This window comes from Chiroxiphia lanceolata, chromosome Z (assembly GCF_009829145.1).
Source record: "Chiroxiphia lanceolata isolate bChiLan1 chromosome Z, bChiLan1.pri, whole genome shotgun sequence".
Taxonomy (NCBI): Eukaryota; Metazoa; Chordata; class Aves; order Passeriformes; family Pipridae; genus Chiroxiphia; species Chiroxiphia lanceolata.
In genome coordinates this window covers 22,731,005-22,747,964 of record NC_045671.1, presented here as the reverse complement: position 1 = coordinate 22,747,964, position 16,960 = coordinate 22,731,005, and the positions used below count along the sequence as shown (strand labels likewise).

General features: G+C 41.0%; 1 protein-coding gene across 10 annotated transcripts in view; it reads left to right on the top strand.

Moving 5' to 3' along the window:
* ARHGEF28 (Rho guanine nucleotide exchange factor 28) overlaps window positions 1-13,135 on the top strand; it is a 109,753-nt gene extending 96,618 nt beyond the window's left edge. For all 10 annotated transcript variants that reach the window (XM_032676555.1, XM_032676554.1, XM_032676552.1 and 7 more), the window contains one exon: window positions 11,985-13,135. In XM_032676555.1, the coding sequence (XP_032532446.1) occupies window positions 11,985-12,145 (161 nt within the window). In that variant the 3' untranslated portion in view covers window positions 12,146-13,135. The remainder of the gene's footprint in view (window positions 1-11,984) is intronic.
* Window positions 13,136-16,960: the final 3,825 nt, after the last annotated feature.

Below are 16,960 nucleotides of genomic sequence, written 5' to 3'. Positions count from 1 at the left end.
GGGAGGGGAAGAAAGAGGAAGAGGGAATGTTTGGAGTGGCATTTGTCCTCCTGAGTCACTGCTTTGTGTAATGGAGCCCTTCCCTCCTGGAAAGGGCTGAACACCTGCCTGCTCATGGGAAGCAGTGAATTAATTCCTTGTTTTGCTTTGCTTGCTTGTGCGGCTTTTGCTTTCACTATTAACCTGTCTTTATCTTAACCTGTCAGTTTTTTGACTTTTACCCTTCTGACTCCCCAGTCCTGCTGGTGGGGGAGTGAGAAAGCAGCTGTATGGGGCTTGGTGGCTGGCGGGGGCTAAACCAGGACAGGCTATCTTAACATCAGTTATGGCCTAATGACATTGTATGGAAGTACCTCCTCTATGTTTGCATCAGGGAGGTTGAGAACAATGCTGTACGGGCCTGGCACATACAGGCTGTTTGCACCGGAACTCTAACTCATGGACTTACTCAGATGAGCCGTGGCTACTGTTGCCAGCACTGGAGGTGGTTAATGGGATCCCGTGTTGAGGACTACCTGTTAAATTGATTAGGGCCTCCTTGCACCCTCCCCCCCAAAAAAAAAAGTTGTCGCATTTCTGCATACGTGACCATTGTGAATTAATTTCTATACTGAAAGAGCATGTTGATGAAATAACTTCTTCTGAGTACATCTGACTGTTCCTCTTCTGAGCTGGAAATGTAATTGTACCCCATATAGCACACACTTTACATGTCTCCTGTTTAAACAGCATCCTTTGTAGTCAATGACAAGCCAACCCCTTATCACCTACAGAATGGGATGTGAAGATGCTTTTCAGCCTATTTTAATGTGTTGCTGATGTGTTTCATGATATTTTTAATACTGCCTTTTTTTCACTGTTTGTCCTGCACAGTGAAAAAATTATTTCTGTTGTTCTTTCATTTGAGAAGAGGGAAAGAGGGAAATCTTTTAAAAGTAAAGGATAATATGACCTGTGGAGCTCCCTGTTAGTCAGAGAGCCTCCTTAGCCGATGTGATATTTTGAGGTATTTTCAATTTTTTGTCTTTTTTAACTGAGCAGATGCCACACTGAGAATGTGCAATTAATTCCAAATTGCCCCTTCTGTGTTCAACGGACGCCTTCTACTCTTAGCATGGAATGGCTACATAGGTGAGCACAGAGCCCACTCAGTGTTCAATGTAAGTTACAATGAGAATAAAATTAAATGGAAATATATAAGAACATGAAGTTGAGCAACATCAACACCCTCATCTTCCAAGTTCAAAATCACATCCCTTCATTAGAACAATTAAGATCTTACTTTTAACTCTGCAACATATAACAGCAAATTTGCCTTTTCTCCATACCACAAAACACTTGCGTTTCATGCTCTGCTGGAAGACATCAGTGCCTCTCGGGTACTTGGTGGAAGTGAATAAGAGAGGAAGTTTTTTTTTTTCCTCTTGGGAATCACACTTCCATTTGTTTAAACCAAATGGCAAAAGGGATTAAATCACATGGCAGTGTGATACCAAAGTGAAAAATATGTCATTGTATGTCACCTGCAATTAGTATATTTCAAGTAACATTTGCATTTCACCTCTGCAGCACTCAGGTTTGTTGTGGTTCTGTTATTGATTTTCTCATCTCAAAACACTTTTTCTCATTTCTGAATGTAACCACAGTAGATGCAGCACTATTACATAACCCTTTAATTAAGGCAACTAATGCTATTTTGGTTTTATTTTGTACACTAATATAAGTACAGAATTTCCTGTGTAATGCCTATCTGATTTTATTCTTTCTAGTATCTTCTCATTTAGAGTCTATTCATTAGGAGGGAAGTTTAAAACAGTGCACATCTTTAAGGCGATGAATGGATTAAAGGCACTGTCAGTCCCTGTCTTTTGAGGTACCACTGGTGGTGTTGTAAATCTGCACACCACACTAGGTTTCATTGTCTGCAGACTTCTTAAACAGCAACAAGATGATGGGCCAAATCTTTCTCATTTTCCTCTCATTTATGGTTCCAACAACTTTCGCATAGTGGTTTCTGAAGTTGGTTGAATTATTGGTGTCAGTGAAACTGGAGTGGTTTGGACCATCTCTCTTATGAGCAGATTTATTCTTTACTTAGGTAGCGTATTCCAGTGGGTGACTGTTTCAGGGAAGTAGGAGGAGGGAAAGGAGCACATTTTGAAGCAGAAGACCCTGAGCAGAGGGTCTTTAGCCAGACAGTTGGTTTGTAGCTCAGGGTTATGCAGAGCTGTGACTTTGACAGCAAATCCGCAGGAAAAGAGGTGATCTCTGAGGAAAAGAGTCACAAAACAAGAGTCTTGTGGGTTGGTTGATGGTAGGAAGATACCTTAGGAGGTCTTTGTTTCCTTGGAAAATGTAATCTGTGGGTGGAGACCTGGTTGTGTACCCTGCTTTAGTACATTAAATATGTTTTGTATGTGTTTTGTAATAGAGTTGGAACCTGACATAGATGCAGAAGTGTGAATAAATAATGCATCTTAATGTCTGGGAGAAGCTGTTTATGGACGATCAAATTTTGCAAGACACTGAGCATGCAAACACACCTTCTACAATCATGTAGCTGAATCACCAAGTAGAGGTGGTTGGAATGGAAGTTGTTTTCAGTTTAATCAAATAGGAAGACTTCCAACAGTCACCTGCTGAGATTCCTTGAGTGTCCAGTGGAAGTCTCATCTAGAGCTGGAAGATAAATCATACAACGATAGATGTAATTGGTCCATATTTGTTTAGGGTCTGTCATAGAAAAATAAAAAATATATGCCTTTAAATATCATTGAATTTACTCTGTGATAAAGAATACATGACAGACAGGGAAAGTGGTATATTTGTCAAAGATGAAAAGAGATTTTTTTTTTTCTTTTATTAATTGAGCTTGAAAATTGCAGGGTAATTGTTCCTGAAAGCAAAACTTCAGAGAAGGTATCTCCTGTGCAGGGCAACTTGCCATTGCAGCACAATGCCATCGAGAAGGTGATGAAGGTCTAAGAAAGGCTTCTACATTAAAAACAGACAGTTTTGAACTGAAAGTAAAATTAATACAGGAGGGTGTTTTAAAACCTGTAATGAAGGCAAGGTAGAAGAATGAGGTGATGAATTTGGGCTTAAGGATAAGACCAGTGTAGCTCATAGCAGAGAGAAGTGGGAGCAGAAGTAAGGAAAGTGGATCTGAGCACTCTTCATGCACTCTTGCAAAGCACTTGGCTGAAGAGATGCTTATTCGATAATTGTGCTTTTTTTTGACTTTGTACAATTTTTCCTTTCACTTTTATGCAGACTGTTCTCACATCAGTTACATGTTCACAGAACTTTTAGCAAGCAATTAAAAAGGGCTACCATTTCAAAATACTCAGTTGCACCCTGAAAATTCCTATGCTTATGATGCAAAACTTGGGGAATATGCTGCTTTTCAGTTTTTGATGGGTTTTTTTTCAATGGCTGCAAGAAGAAAACATCAGCACATATACTTCCTGCCAATCTGGCTAAAAACGGATAAAAAGGGCTGTGCTCATACTCAAACTGCAGTAGAAAATTATCCAATATTTCCTTCAGTTTTGAGCTCAGAACAGAACAATTACCTCTGTGATTATCAGATAAGAGGCTTCTCTCAGATGCTCACTCTTGCAGTAATGCCCATATTTTTTCCTCTATTAATCAAGATCCACAGTTCTATTAAAGGGTAAGATTAGCATGTAATTGATTTGAAACAGGTGCTTTGCCTTATTTTTAATTCTGTGGCAATTCTGTATATTAACTTGGTGTTCTTCTGCTACTCTCTTTGAGCTTTTATGAGTAAGAAGTAGTGGATCTGGTCTGTTGCTGGGACATTACCCTGTAAAACCAAGGTGCTTAGGAGGAGACCTGAGTGTTTTATATATTACCTCCCCCTTTTGGCTTTTGTAACCCAGCTGTATCCTTCTGCTACTCAAGAAAATGTTTGCCAAACTCCAGAGCAAACTCCTTTGTGTTGCACCTGAAAGACTGGCCAAATGCCGGGGACTGAACTGATTTTTTTGCCAAGGTCTTTGATTTCACATTTATTTCAAAGTGAAATTGTAGTTAAAAAAACCCCAACAAAACAACTCACAACCTAAAAGCATCCATAAAATATGAGGCAAAGTTAATCAACAGAATAACATCTGTGTGTGGTAACAAAGAGCTCAAAAGAACAGTTTTGATGTGTAAATGTCCCCTTTTGTTTCAAAGGGAATGAACTCATGTGCCAGAGACAGTGTTTTTTCAGGATTAATATGGTAACCGTTTCTCTCTTGGGGAGGGAAGGAGAGAAAGCCTCACTGTAGTGTTTTCTTTTCAGGGTGCAAATTGGGGCAGAGTGTGAGGGAGGTGTGGGGATGTGCTGGCCAGCTGCAGAAAGGGGAGCTGGTTTCATCATCTGCTGAGTCCTTGAAAGTGCTCTTTGGGTCTGTAACTTTATGGGGTTTCTGTTTCTCCAGCAAACGTTGAAACAGGAGTGTTCCTCACTGATGGTAGTTTGTTTTGACTTCAGTTTGCTGGCAAAAATGGCTTCTGCAGATTATGGGCCGAGAGGAAATGGTTGCAGCCCACTTCATACACACCCACATTAGACACTCAAACTGGGAGGCTGGTTTCCCGTGCATTCCACTGCTGTCAGTGGACAGGCGAGTTGCCCATGCCCCTGGAGACGTGCCCTGTGTGGGCGCCCTGGGTGGAGCAGTGGCCCGAGGCGGCAGCTGGTCACGTTCCTTGTGATCCTTTGTAGGAGAGGTGTTCTTGAGGTTTTATGGTTCTTTCCTCTTGATCATTTGAGTGCAGCTGTGTTTAATGAGCTGGAAAAGAAGTAGGTCAATAAAACATGTGTTCATTGTTAGCAGAATACCTGTTGGACCATGTGTGTGTCTGTAATTGACCATCTAAAGCTTCAAAGCTTAGCGCAAAGACAATTTAATAAGGAATTCATACCTAAATAAATTAATATTAAGCAGAAACAGACAGCTGTCAGGCAGTATGCCCTGCTGAGGTGAGACTGTGGGCATTTAATGCACAGACAAGTTATGATTTCAGCCAGGCCTATTTTTAAGTCTCTCTTATTGGTATGCATTAGAAAATAGCATGCCAAAAATAGCTGATAACATAGCCATGTAAGTAGGTTAAAATTTTAATTGACCCAGGGGCATGCTATGAACTTGATGTTAAAGAGGTGTCACTGTCATTGTCTGAGCTTGAGTTGTTTTTAAAATCTTTTCTTTGGTAACACCAGTGTTAGAAATAGTATGTGTATTGTGCTTTAATAAAAGAAAAGATGGTCGTATCATCACGTTACTCCAAAACCTGGAGCTTTAAGACATGTATGAGTTAGAACTTTATGATAAGTGCAGTTTTGGTGGAATAAATTATATTTTGTCTTAGTCAGGAATTTGATCCAAATTCTCTAGACCAAACTTTTCTAAAAGAATTATGAGGCAAAACCTGAAAACTGAACTGCATTGTTTTACCCAAGACAACAACTACACAAAGAGCAGAAACATGCAGAATAATGGCATTCCCAGTAATTTTACCATGATCAAAAATCCAAAGTACAGACATGGAGAAGAGTTGTGTTACAGACCTTATTCATCATAGACTTTGAATTCTTTCTGTTCTTTGTCTTGTAACAAAAAAATGAACCAAAAGCTGATAAGGCTAATTAATGTAGGCTCTATTATGATATAATTCCTCATCTGCTTTTCGTGTAAAGACCTCTTATTCATGAAGGTGCTTGTTTGCCTAAGAAATGCAACTGCTGCTTTTTCACAGGGTTGGGCTGGCTAAAAGCAAATAACAGCATTAAAATACCCAGATTGATTTCCTGCCTTATTCAGTCAGCTGGGAAGTGGATTAGGCTCCTCTTTCCTTGGTAACTTTAGTAAAAATATTTTTCCCAGTGTTTTTTGAGGCCTGGTGCCAAATTCAGTTCCTGCTATGAAATGAGCTTTATTGAGGTGCGAAGGGCCTTTTTTGACGATGGTATATGAGATCTCAGCTCCTAGTGAAATTGCTGGGAATTGTTCTCAGATCCTCAAGGCTTACAGATGACTTGTCTGTAGCAAGTGTTCTGAACTGGCACAGTAGCAGCAGTGTCCTAGTTGTTCCAGGGTGATGGCAAAGCGTTCCAGGTGTGCAGTGCTGCACATGATGTTTATTCCCTTTCTCCCACCAACCATAAACGACTAAACCTGTGGTATGGAAAATCCATCGCAAATTAGGAAAGTCTTAGTAGGCTTTAAAAAAAGCAATCAAAACTGTTGCCTTTCATGGTGAGGAAAGGGAAAGAGGCTGAGGTGCCTGGAGGTCCCTGGGGAATTGGCTGACTGTCACTAATGAGTCTGCATGGAAACCACTGGGGGCATCGTTAGAGACAAAGAGGTACTGTGGGATTTGCCGATGGGGACTTTCAGTGGAGCCCGTGGGAGTTAGGTTGTCGTTAGACATTGAACAGTAATGGCAAATGAGAGCCTGTTACCCTTGAATTCCTTTGAATATCCCAGACCTGGTAGACTTAGCACTGGTTTTTAGGTGTCTGTTTTTGCTTTGCATTTTGCATGAGTGCCAGTGGGGGGATTAAATAGAGCAGCTCTGCCATTTCACATAACGGTGGCCTGAAGCTGATGTGTCAGCTGTCAGTCCAGATGAACTGGGTACCAGTTATTATAAATACATGTAAAACCAAAACCTAACTTTATTTATTATTTTCAGAGGAATAATGGCTTTGAGACTGTTTGACATATTTGTTGCTAAAAATGGCAGAAATCTCTCTTCATTTAATGAAATTTTATTTTGTAAAGAGGGCCAATGAGACAGATCTCTGAAAGGCACAGCAAATTAATTCAGTGTCTGCAAAATCCATGTGGTGTATTCCTTCCAAACCTCCATTTATTTTTCTTCTTTTTTTTCCTTCTTTTTTCTTTTTTCAATTTTTCTCCTTTTTTTTTTTTTTTTTTTCTGGAAACAGCTAGGAAGTAATAAAGTGTCCAGCCCATCCTGACCTCAGAGCTGACCCAGTTTTGAGGAGGAGTTTGAATCAGAGGATCAAGAGAGTTTTTTTTTGCCTGGAGTGTTTCTTGCCTTGATAATGTCCTCCTGTCCTTCCCATAGTCATCGCTGTGAGCACTCCAGGCTTAGGTGAAGAGCTCTGATCCTGGGAGAGAGAGAGGAGGGGTGAAGGGGGGAAGGAGAAAATCTGTGGCATTTATTTGATGTGAAAGTGCTTACATCCTATGACAACAGACAGGAGGTGAGAATCAGTGTGACTAATGAGTTGTTTACTTGGCTTTTGCATCCCCTGACTGCCCCCCCTCAGGAACATGGGCTGTGTTTGTTTTGATATGTATTGATTTCAGATTCCTGCAAATACAATTGCTTTGTCCTTCACCTTCTCAGCAGTTTGTGAGACACCACTAATCCTGTCTCAGTGCTATGGAAAAGGTAGGGTATGGTAGTTAGGATGCAGAATGCTTTTTTTCCCCTTTCCCATACAACAGTAGGATGTTTTTAGCCAGGAGCTGTCATTTCTCAGAGTTTGGATCCTGAATCCATTTAGAGAACTGCCATTACTGTTAACTTGAGGTTGTCTAAGAAAAGCATGGAAAGAGTGTCTGCAGTTTCCTCATGGTTGTCCTCATGATACCAGACCTAAACTCATGGAAAATGGGGAAAAAATTGGATTTGTTTTTAATGTTGGATTTGGCGGTAGCTGTGTGAATTAGACAATTTGTAATTGTTTTCAGAATTTGTTAGAAACAGCCTCTGACTCCTTTTGAGAAAATTGGTGAGGTACACAACAGGGAATACCTGGAGTTTATTTAATGGGATGGTCTTGGCTGAGATAAAAAGGACAAAAAGCTGTACTTTTGGGGTATTTCGTGCTGTGATGTGGCACTGGTGGACTACATGTGACCAAAATGTTGAAGTGCTGTCTACCTAATATTACCTAATATCACAGATTACCTAATATTTGGTCTCCAGCCTCAAGCACATCTCTCTTTCTGGGGTGTTTGACCAGCCCAACATTGAAAGAATGTATTTCTCTGGTTTGCTGTTACTTTTGTCTAGGGGTACCCATGATGCAGCTGCGGATCTGGCTTGCTCTTTAGGAAAGAGTTACCTGGAGCATCATAGGAGAAAAATATTTTACATAAGTGAGAAACAGTTAAAGAGGGCTTCAGTTTGCCCATAAACTCCAGGGTCCAGGATGCAGAGAGATACCAACAGCCCTTGGCTGGTGTAGAAGTGGGAGAAAGTAGGTTGCTGTGAGTCTCACAGTAGACCCTGTGGAAGTGTCTCAGCTGCAGATCAGTTTCATTAAAGCTTTGGAAATCTGAGTATATTTCCTGCACTTACATAAATACGAAGGAAAAAAAAAATGAGTGTAAATGAGCAAGAGAAGGGCTGTGTCTTATTCTTTTACTTGTCCTTTCTGTGCAAGGCTGTGGGAGCCAGAGAGGAGGCAGAGCCCAGCCCAGGTGGGAAGGGTACTCGTAGGGGCTGTGGGAGAGCTTTTTCCAGGCACTGGTGATGTGGGTGCTGGTCTGGTGGGTGCGCTGTTGAGCTAAACACAGCTTACCAGAGGGAGCATCCCTTGGCACCTTGGAAGGGAGCAGAGGAAAGGATAAATAAATGCTGAATTTAAAGAAAGGGAGTAATACAAAACTCATTTTTTGGCTGATGTAGACAGGTGAATTACAGTGATGTTTAAGCAGGCTCAAAAAGGTCCTTACCTGACTCTTGATCCATAGTGAATTCTGACTATCTGTTGCAGTGCAGCAGAGAATGGGCCTGGAGAGGGTCTGGGGAGTTCCCCTGGATGCTCCAGCTGCCTGGGGAGCCCAGGAGAGCTTTCTGGATGTCACTTTTCCAGTAGCAGCCTTTATGTCTGCACAGATAATCAGTTTGGTTTGCATTTTTATTAAACATTCTCAGCTCCCAGAGTTCTCTAGTAAAGAGGAGCTGATGTTTTTAAGTCTGGTTTTGGAAGTTTCTTCTCTGTTTCGGAAGAGCATTTAAAGAGGAAAATTTCTCTCAGCATTCTCCTACTTGGTGACGAGGACGGCTTATTTCCCCCACGCTGTACCAGAGAGCTCAGGGGAGGCTTGGCTGCTGTTGGTGCTCTACATTACAAGAACGGTGCTGGCTGGTGGTTCAGTCCCCTTTCCCTACTCTTCTTTCATCTGAGACTTTCATTATCATTTCTGTCACTCCTTACACCCTTTATGTGCAGTTCTTCTCGAGCCGCATCACACTGCTGCCTGTGATAACAGCTGGTCCCCTGGCTCAGCTGCTTCCAGCATGGCATCGGGCAGAGTAACAGCAGGCGCTCTCCCCAGCGGCAGGGTGAGTGTATTGCCTTGGAGACACATTGTGCTTTTATTAGGCAGAGTCTGTGTTGAGTGCCACCTGAAGTGCATCCAAAACCAGCTCCTTCCGTCCTCAGTTGGATTAAGCACAACGTTTCCAGCCTGAAGCCAGTTGTCACCCCAGCAGCAGCTGCGTTGTCACCTCCTGAATGCTCTTCTGCTGTTCAGATTCTCCAGATGCAGCAGAATTAACCAAAAAAAAAGAAAAAGCAGCTAAAGTAGTAATAAATCATTAATTTTGATAGTGACAGAATCTGATTTGTTTTCCCAGAACTTGGATGGTCTCCACTGCTCAGCCCTACTGCTTAGAGTTGTAACAGGTAATGAGAAATGGCTTGGAAACAGCTACTGTTTTAACTGGTGAAGCAATTACTGTTTAGTTTTGATGGTGGAAAATAACTGCTTGTAAGGTGCTTCCCTTTCTTTTCTGTGTTTTTTTTCAAATTTGTAATTAGGCTTCTCCAATTATGTACTTCATACTCTTTGGAAACAGATCTTTCAAATAAATGTTTAGTGCCTGGTATTCTTATGCGCATAACTTTGGTAAAGTGAATAGACTCACAGGACTTAAAAAGGACTATTAATGTGGGTAAAATTACCCAAAAATGTAAGTGTTTAGAAGCTGAGGCTCTTCCACTAATAGGGCTCTTTTTAATAAATAAATAAACTCAATGTATCCAGCTTTCATAAAGAAAAGCAGACATACTCCTGCTTTCCTCTGTTGATGCAAATTGTAATCTTTTTCTAATATGACTATCAAAAATAAAGAAATTAAGAAGTCATCTTTACAAAAATCAAGGCTGTTCAAATAAGTTAGGGATTTAAGTTCTGCTGTGTTACATATTGCAAATAACTCACCTGCAGTCAAGACTTACTCTGAATTTTCGTCAAGGCTGAAACTTAATTTGTTAAATTCAATATAAAACAGTAAAAGAAAGACATTTGGGGATTAATTGTGGTAAGGTCCCATGTCATCCCTCTATGACTAAGCACTGCTTGTTTATAATACTTTGCCCCTGCCAATGACCCTGCAGTCTTGGCAGCAATCTTTATAATGTACATGTGGCTTACCCTGGGAGCTGAAGCCCCAAAACCTGTTTGCTCCCCGCAGCTGTGTGAATATCAAAGAGGAGAAGATGCTGAATGCAGAGGCAGTGATACGATGTGTTCCCACATGCCCATCACATAATCATCTCATACTGCTCCACACACATCGTGGCAGGGAACAGTTGGGGAGCCTCAGCTTTTCAGGGTGCCAGCAAGCTTGTTTTGCCTTAAACTCCTGCATCAGTGAACAAGACTGGTGAAAGCTACATGTGTAAGGGGAGTGCCAAATGCAGGCAGGTGGCATTTTGAATTGCCACCAGTTAGAGTGACATGGTGTGTAAAACCCCAAATAACTCCTTTTTAGAGGAGTTATAATAGATTTTTATTGCACATACATGTGAGAAGAAGTACGGACCAGAGCAGGCATGACATCTTCAGCTCTTTGCATGAATGATCAAGACTCAAAGGACCCCATTTCTGAGTTTGCTTGCTTCTGGCGTTACCATGCTATGGGAAGGATTCCAAGCTCCCCTTCTTCTTGCAGAGTCCTATTTTGAGACAGAAGAATGAAAATTTAACTCTCCTGATGTAATAGTAGAGATTGGTCAGGCCAAGATTACGGTGAAAAATATTGCAGACTTTTCTCATCACTATGCATGAGGATACATGTTCCCTTGTTATGCAGATTGTTTTTATGGTAAAACTACTTTGAAGACATACAGATGTAGAAAAACCAACAACTAAGATGTAGGGCTGGAAGTGCTACAGAATGCTGGCTAGGGATAAAACCCAGCCATAGTTGTGTTGTTTTGGTTTTTTTAAGCCATACACAGATCATCACAAAAGTCTCCATTGCTCAATGCTGGAAAACAAGTACCTGATTCTCTGCATTTGTGGGAGAAGACTGGAAAGATAACAAATGAAGATCCGAGTGAAATAATGTTGTAGTATTGGGGTGCAAGTATTCTCTCCACATCACACCTAAAGGATTGAGACAAGAATAGAGTAGGTAGTTTGTGCAAATAAGCACTAATAACTTGGTAGAAAAGAAAGAATGCTTATACATCAGAATGCAAGTGCCAGCCACGTAGACTTTTAACTGGGTTTGCTCAGTTGATTTTTTCATCTGTAAAAGGAAGGCTTGCAAATAAATTTTTATGTAATGATGAAAACTGTATTAATTCTACCATTGTATTATTACTAACAAAGGTACTGATTATGTGCTGTATGTTTCCATTCAGCCCAACTCTGACATCATTTAAACCTTTCCATTATTGCGTATGTTCAGTAAAGTATGGCTATTCATTTTTTCAAATTATTATTATAAAAATAATGACAGTGAGCATTCTTCATGTGACAGTGGACAGACTTGAACAGATTTCAGTAAACTTGTGTAAGGTACGTCTCACCAAACTGTAGCATAACTTGTACTAGAATGCTGTTTTCCTTTCTAGACAGACGCAACAAACTAGAAAAGGGTGCTAATGAAAAAGTCAGAAATCTCTCTTTGTGATGGCAGCGGCATGGCAGAAGATGCATGGTCTCATGTCCTTCTCTTGTGTGTTACAGATCTGAACACATCACAGACCCAGGGTCCTGAAACAAGCATTCCAAACAAGGGATCCACCCAGTCGCCACAAGTAGACGCACTGGTGCTGAGCCATCAGCCTGAGAGCCTGCAGGACACAGAAGGTGGAGGCAGAGTAGAAGAGAAGATTGTTTACCTCTGATGGCTTGTTTTCTAATCTCAGTAGCACTTTGGAAATATAACCATGTTTGCTTTTCTAAGTATCTGTAGCTGCTTTCTGTATGACCAGCTGGCTTTAAGGATAGTGTTTAATATTAAATGTAAATTTTTTTTCCCTTGATAAATACAGCAATTAAGTTATTTCAAAGCCTTTGTTGTATAATCTTTAATTTATGATTTAATTTTAACTGCTTTACAAGAAGCAATGGGTAGCAGGAGAGACATTTTGGAATTGCAAAGATGCCACCATGAATTGTGAAAACTGATGTTGATTTTCTCATGAGTCCTCTTTTTAAAAGGACAAACTAGGAGAGACAGGCCCTGCTATTTGAGATTTGAGAGTGTGTATCAGTAACCTTCTAACAGTTGTGATATAACATGAGAAGACAGCAATCTAAGAATGATGGCTATAGTCTTAGCTGAAATGTGCCATGTACACTTCACTGTTGGGTCATTTTCTTTATCCCCTGGCTCAGGAACTGTTCAGCAGAAGATGTTTTTTATGCATAAGTGTAAGTGTTTGTTCATGTCCCAAAGCCTATCATCATTACGGTACTAGTGCCAGTTTCTGTGCAGAGATGCAGTAAATCCGTTTATTATTGTATTATATCTCATTTCAGTAAGTGCCCTTATGCATTAAAATTTACCAGATGAAACCATCTCACTGGACAAAAGACAAGAAAGGGAGGAAATAGTAGGCTTTAGTTCTGAAACTCCACTGCTTTCCCATGTAGGAGCCAGGTAGCTTTCTGCTTTCAGGTTCCTGGGGTTGTCTGTGTGTTAGGCAGTAAGAAACCAGGACCTGTTTCATGCCTTTTCGTCTTTCGGAAATATTTGTACACTTCCGTCAAATTGAATAAATTTTCTGTGTGTTTCTGCAAAACTGTAACTTTGATTCATTGTCAGATTCTCCAAAGAAATAGGAAAACAGGAGGAAAATGAAAAAATAAATAAACTTCAAACTTTGTTTGCACTCAGCTCTGCTGCAGATGTGTCTGCCTTGGTCCAGCACAGCCAAAGCTGTCCTCCATGCATCTCAGCTGGCAAAACCAAGCATGTGCTTATTGCTGCTTTGTGTGGCTGATGGGATTAGCAGAGGCACAGCAGGAATGTGGCTTCACAGCTCCTGAGTCAGAGCTGCCTCACCTCTACCCTCATGGGGCAGAAAAGCACAGGATTGGTCCTACCCATTTGTCTGGGTAAGCCCCAAGTGTCATATGGTTTTCATTTTTCCCTAAGCCTTGAGTTGTCCAAAATCTTTTTCAGGGAGTAGAGTTTTAGATGGTGTATGTTTGTCAGCAAGGGTTTCCTGATGCAGAAGATTCTCTTCCAGAGACCGGTGGGCTGTGGGGAATACTCAAAGGCAGAGCTTTCTGAGCTGCATCTCACTGGACTACCAGACTAGCTGTTCAGGTGGTATCTTGGGCCAACAACTGAGCACCTGACTTTCTTCATGAGCAGGACCTGATTCTCAGCTGGTATTAACTGGCGTGCAAATGTCATCAGGGAAAGACTGGGCCTGCAGATATATTTTCCAGTGTCTGTGTCCAGCCTTCAAGACTCATCCTAACCCAACAGCACTTTTATGTCTTCTTATAAGAGAAAAAACCTTTTAGAATTCCTAGAATTGTTTTACCTTTTGTACTTTTCACAATTAGACTAAAATTAAAATGTGGATTTAAGTTCTCTTAAGGGTTCTGCAGTAAGGACAGTCCATGGCCTTTCTGTTTTACCAGTCAGCACTGAATTCAGAGTTGCCATCTGAACAGTTTTTTGGCAAATTTCTGAGTATACAGACCAGTTTCTTGGGATGCTGTATGTCCCAGGATATGTGCGTTGCCCAGGGACCTGCAGGAAACTGGGGGAAAAATGAGTAGTTTTCTCCACAGTTACTCTCTCTGCATTTTATTGTGTCTTGGCTGAAACATCTGGTACTGGTTACTGTCAAATCCAGGCTGCTGGATGAATAGCTGCTGTCCCAGTCTGGTGTGGGAATTCCCACGTAAGGATCTTGCCACTGGGAGAGGAAGAGAGGATACTGCTTCTCTCATCAGTTTTAATTGAGGGGCTGGGAGTTGAAAAGCAGCTGGACAGGACTTCAGATGTGCAAATCTTTAAGTCCTTTAACATCACGCAGCTCACCTGTGTTTACAGGAAAGCTTCTAGCACTTGAGGAAGGCAGAGGCAGGAAACAGATGGCCTCTAGATTTAGGTATTTTAATTGTAAAAAATTTTTAAATATAGGCCAGTATGGTCTTGGCAGGTGCTCTTTATAACAAGATGTATTATGCGCCCCTGAACTCTGTCCATTATTTAGGCATTTCTTAATGCTTAGCAGAATTTAAACGCAGCCCCAGTGAGATTCAGCCATTGTAGCAGGATGCATTTTCAGTTGTCATGAGGCATATATTAATGGTGTGCCTTCCTTTTTATTTAGAAAAATATATTCAGAAATTCTCTTCACCTTTTTTACATTATTTTGAAGGCGGCTTATTTGCAAGGCCTATTGCTTTTCATCACTTATATTGTGGGTTTTTTTACTATGCTTCTCAAGGCATCTTGCCTCTGAAAGCTCAGAATCTAATTTAGTCATTAATTTCAGTGCTTAAGCTATAGGAGCAGTTGCTTTACTACAAATATCCACGGCAGTGGGATGAGCTTTCTCTTTGTTTCTTCTTTTAAATATTTTTTTCTCCATCATTTAACAAAAGGGGTATTTCTTTTCTGTAGTACCTAGAGTTTTCCAGCATTTTCTCCTTAATGTTTCTTGTATGCTCTTAAAGCTGTCATATCAAACAACTTTGAGATATTTTTAAGGGAAACCTGCAACAAATCTTTTTTCAGCAAGTCTATAATAATGGTAAAGAAGGAATTAATGAACGGCTCAGGCTTACAGTGGCCTGGATCCAGAATCTTGGATTTATATATTCAGTCTTTTGTAGGATGAGGCCAGAATAGAGCAAATGCTTCACTTGGCTGCTGTTGAACTATTAAGGTAAACAACACAGCTGCATTTTTAAGAGATTTTTCACAAAGGTCATCCATGTTATTTTCAAATTACTAAATTAAATACAGATTAGGCTCTCAGCAAAACTCCCCGAAGGTTATTTACTGAAGTGATTGAAAAAAATATCTGTTGATGATTATTCATGTAAGGAACATGAATAATTTTGCTTAGAGTGGCCTGTAAGCTGCATTAATTTATATGCCGCCGATTTAGGTTAAAAAGTAATATTTTCACGGCTGCTTAATCAAGTAGGTGCAACTTCTGTAGTAATATTCCATATTGTTGCTAAAAATGTTTTCATGGCAGTGTTCATTCAAAGAAACGCAAAGAGGCTGAGCTGTGCTAAGTAAGGTACAACTTGCTCTGACTGAATTTTGAACACAATGAAGAGTTGCAGATGAGGCAGTTTTCCTTATGACTTTGAGGACAAATGGGGAAATAACATGATTACTTGGATACCTTCTAATGAATATTCTGTTTGAAAAGAGTTCCAGCCCCAAATCCTTCCCATCCAAATCCTTCACTGCGCCCAGTTTATATTACAGAAGTAGAAACAGGTTAGGCTGTGGGGTGTTTGCACACTGAAACAAGTTGGATGTGTGCTCTTTCTTATGGAATTGCAGTTGATTTGTGCCATTTGGCCAAAGTAAATGGATGTGTTTTTGGTTTTCTCATCCTTAATAAAGGTTTGTATGTAAAAACACTGCAGAAGTAGCTGTGAATATTCTTGATAATCATAAGGATAGCTACATGTCAACCTCCAAAAAGATTTTTCTGTTTCACTGCCAGGTTCTGAGATAAGACTGTGAATTTGGCTTGAATTCAGTGTCTTGAATTTTGCAGAAAATATCCCTTTGGCAGGCTTATGTCAAACAGAGTGTTTCAGTTCTTCAATGTAAATGAAAAACCTCAAAGGATAACCTTCCTGGGATTAATCTGAAGTGTTCTCAACAATACAGCCCTTTGCTCTGCAAAAGTACATCAGAAAATAGACTATTAGTCTTCTTGTATCAGGAGATCATCAAAGACTAAGTGGATTGTGGAAGAACTTGCAAGAGTTTTGTACTCTGTGGTAATGAAATGATCCAGGTATCTCATCTGGGAATCATAGAATCGTAGAATAGATTGGGTTGGAAAAGACCTCCAAGATCATCAAGTCCAACCCCTGATCCAACTCCAATTACTATATCATGGCATTAAGGGCCACGTCCAATCTCTTTTTAAAAACCTCCAGGGATGGTGAATCCACCACCTCTCTGGGTAGGCCATTCCAATGCCTGATAACCCTCTCTGTAAAGAATTTCTTCCTAACATCTAACCTAAACTTCCCCTGGCAGAGCTTGAGCCCATGTCCCCTTGTCCTATTGTTGGTTGCCTGGGAGAAGAGACCAACCCCCACCTGGCTATAACCTCCCTTCAGGTAGTTGAAGAGAGTTATGAGGTCGCCTCTAAGCCTTCTCTTCTCCAGACTAAACAACCCCAGCTCCCTCAGCCTCTCCTCATAGGACCTGTGCTCAAGTCCCTTCACCAGCCTCGTTGCTCTTCTCTGGACCCGCTCCAGCACCTCAATATCCTTCCTGAACTGAGGGGCCCAGAGCTGAACACAATACTCAAGGTGTGGCCTCACCAATGCAGAGTACAGGGGGAAGGATCACTTCCCTGGTCCTGCTGGCCACACTGTTCCTGACGCAGGCCAGGATGCCATTGGCCTTCTTGGCCACCTGGACACACTGCTGGCTCATGTTCAGCCTCCTGTCGATCAGCACCCCCAGGTCCCTTTCCGCCTGGCTG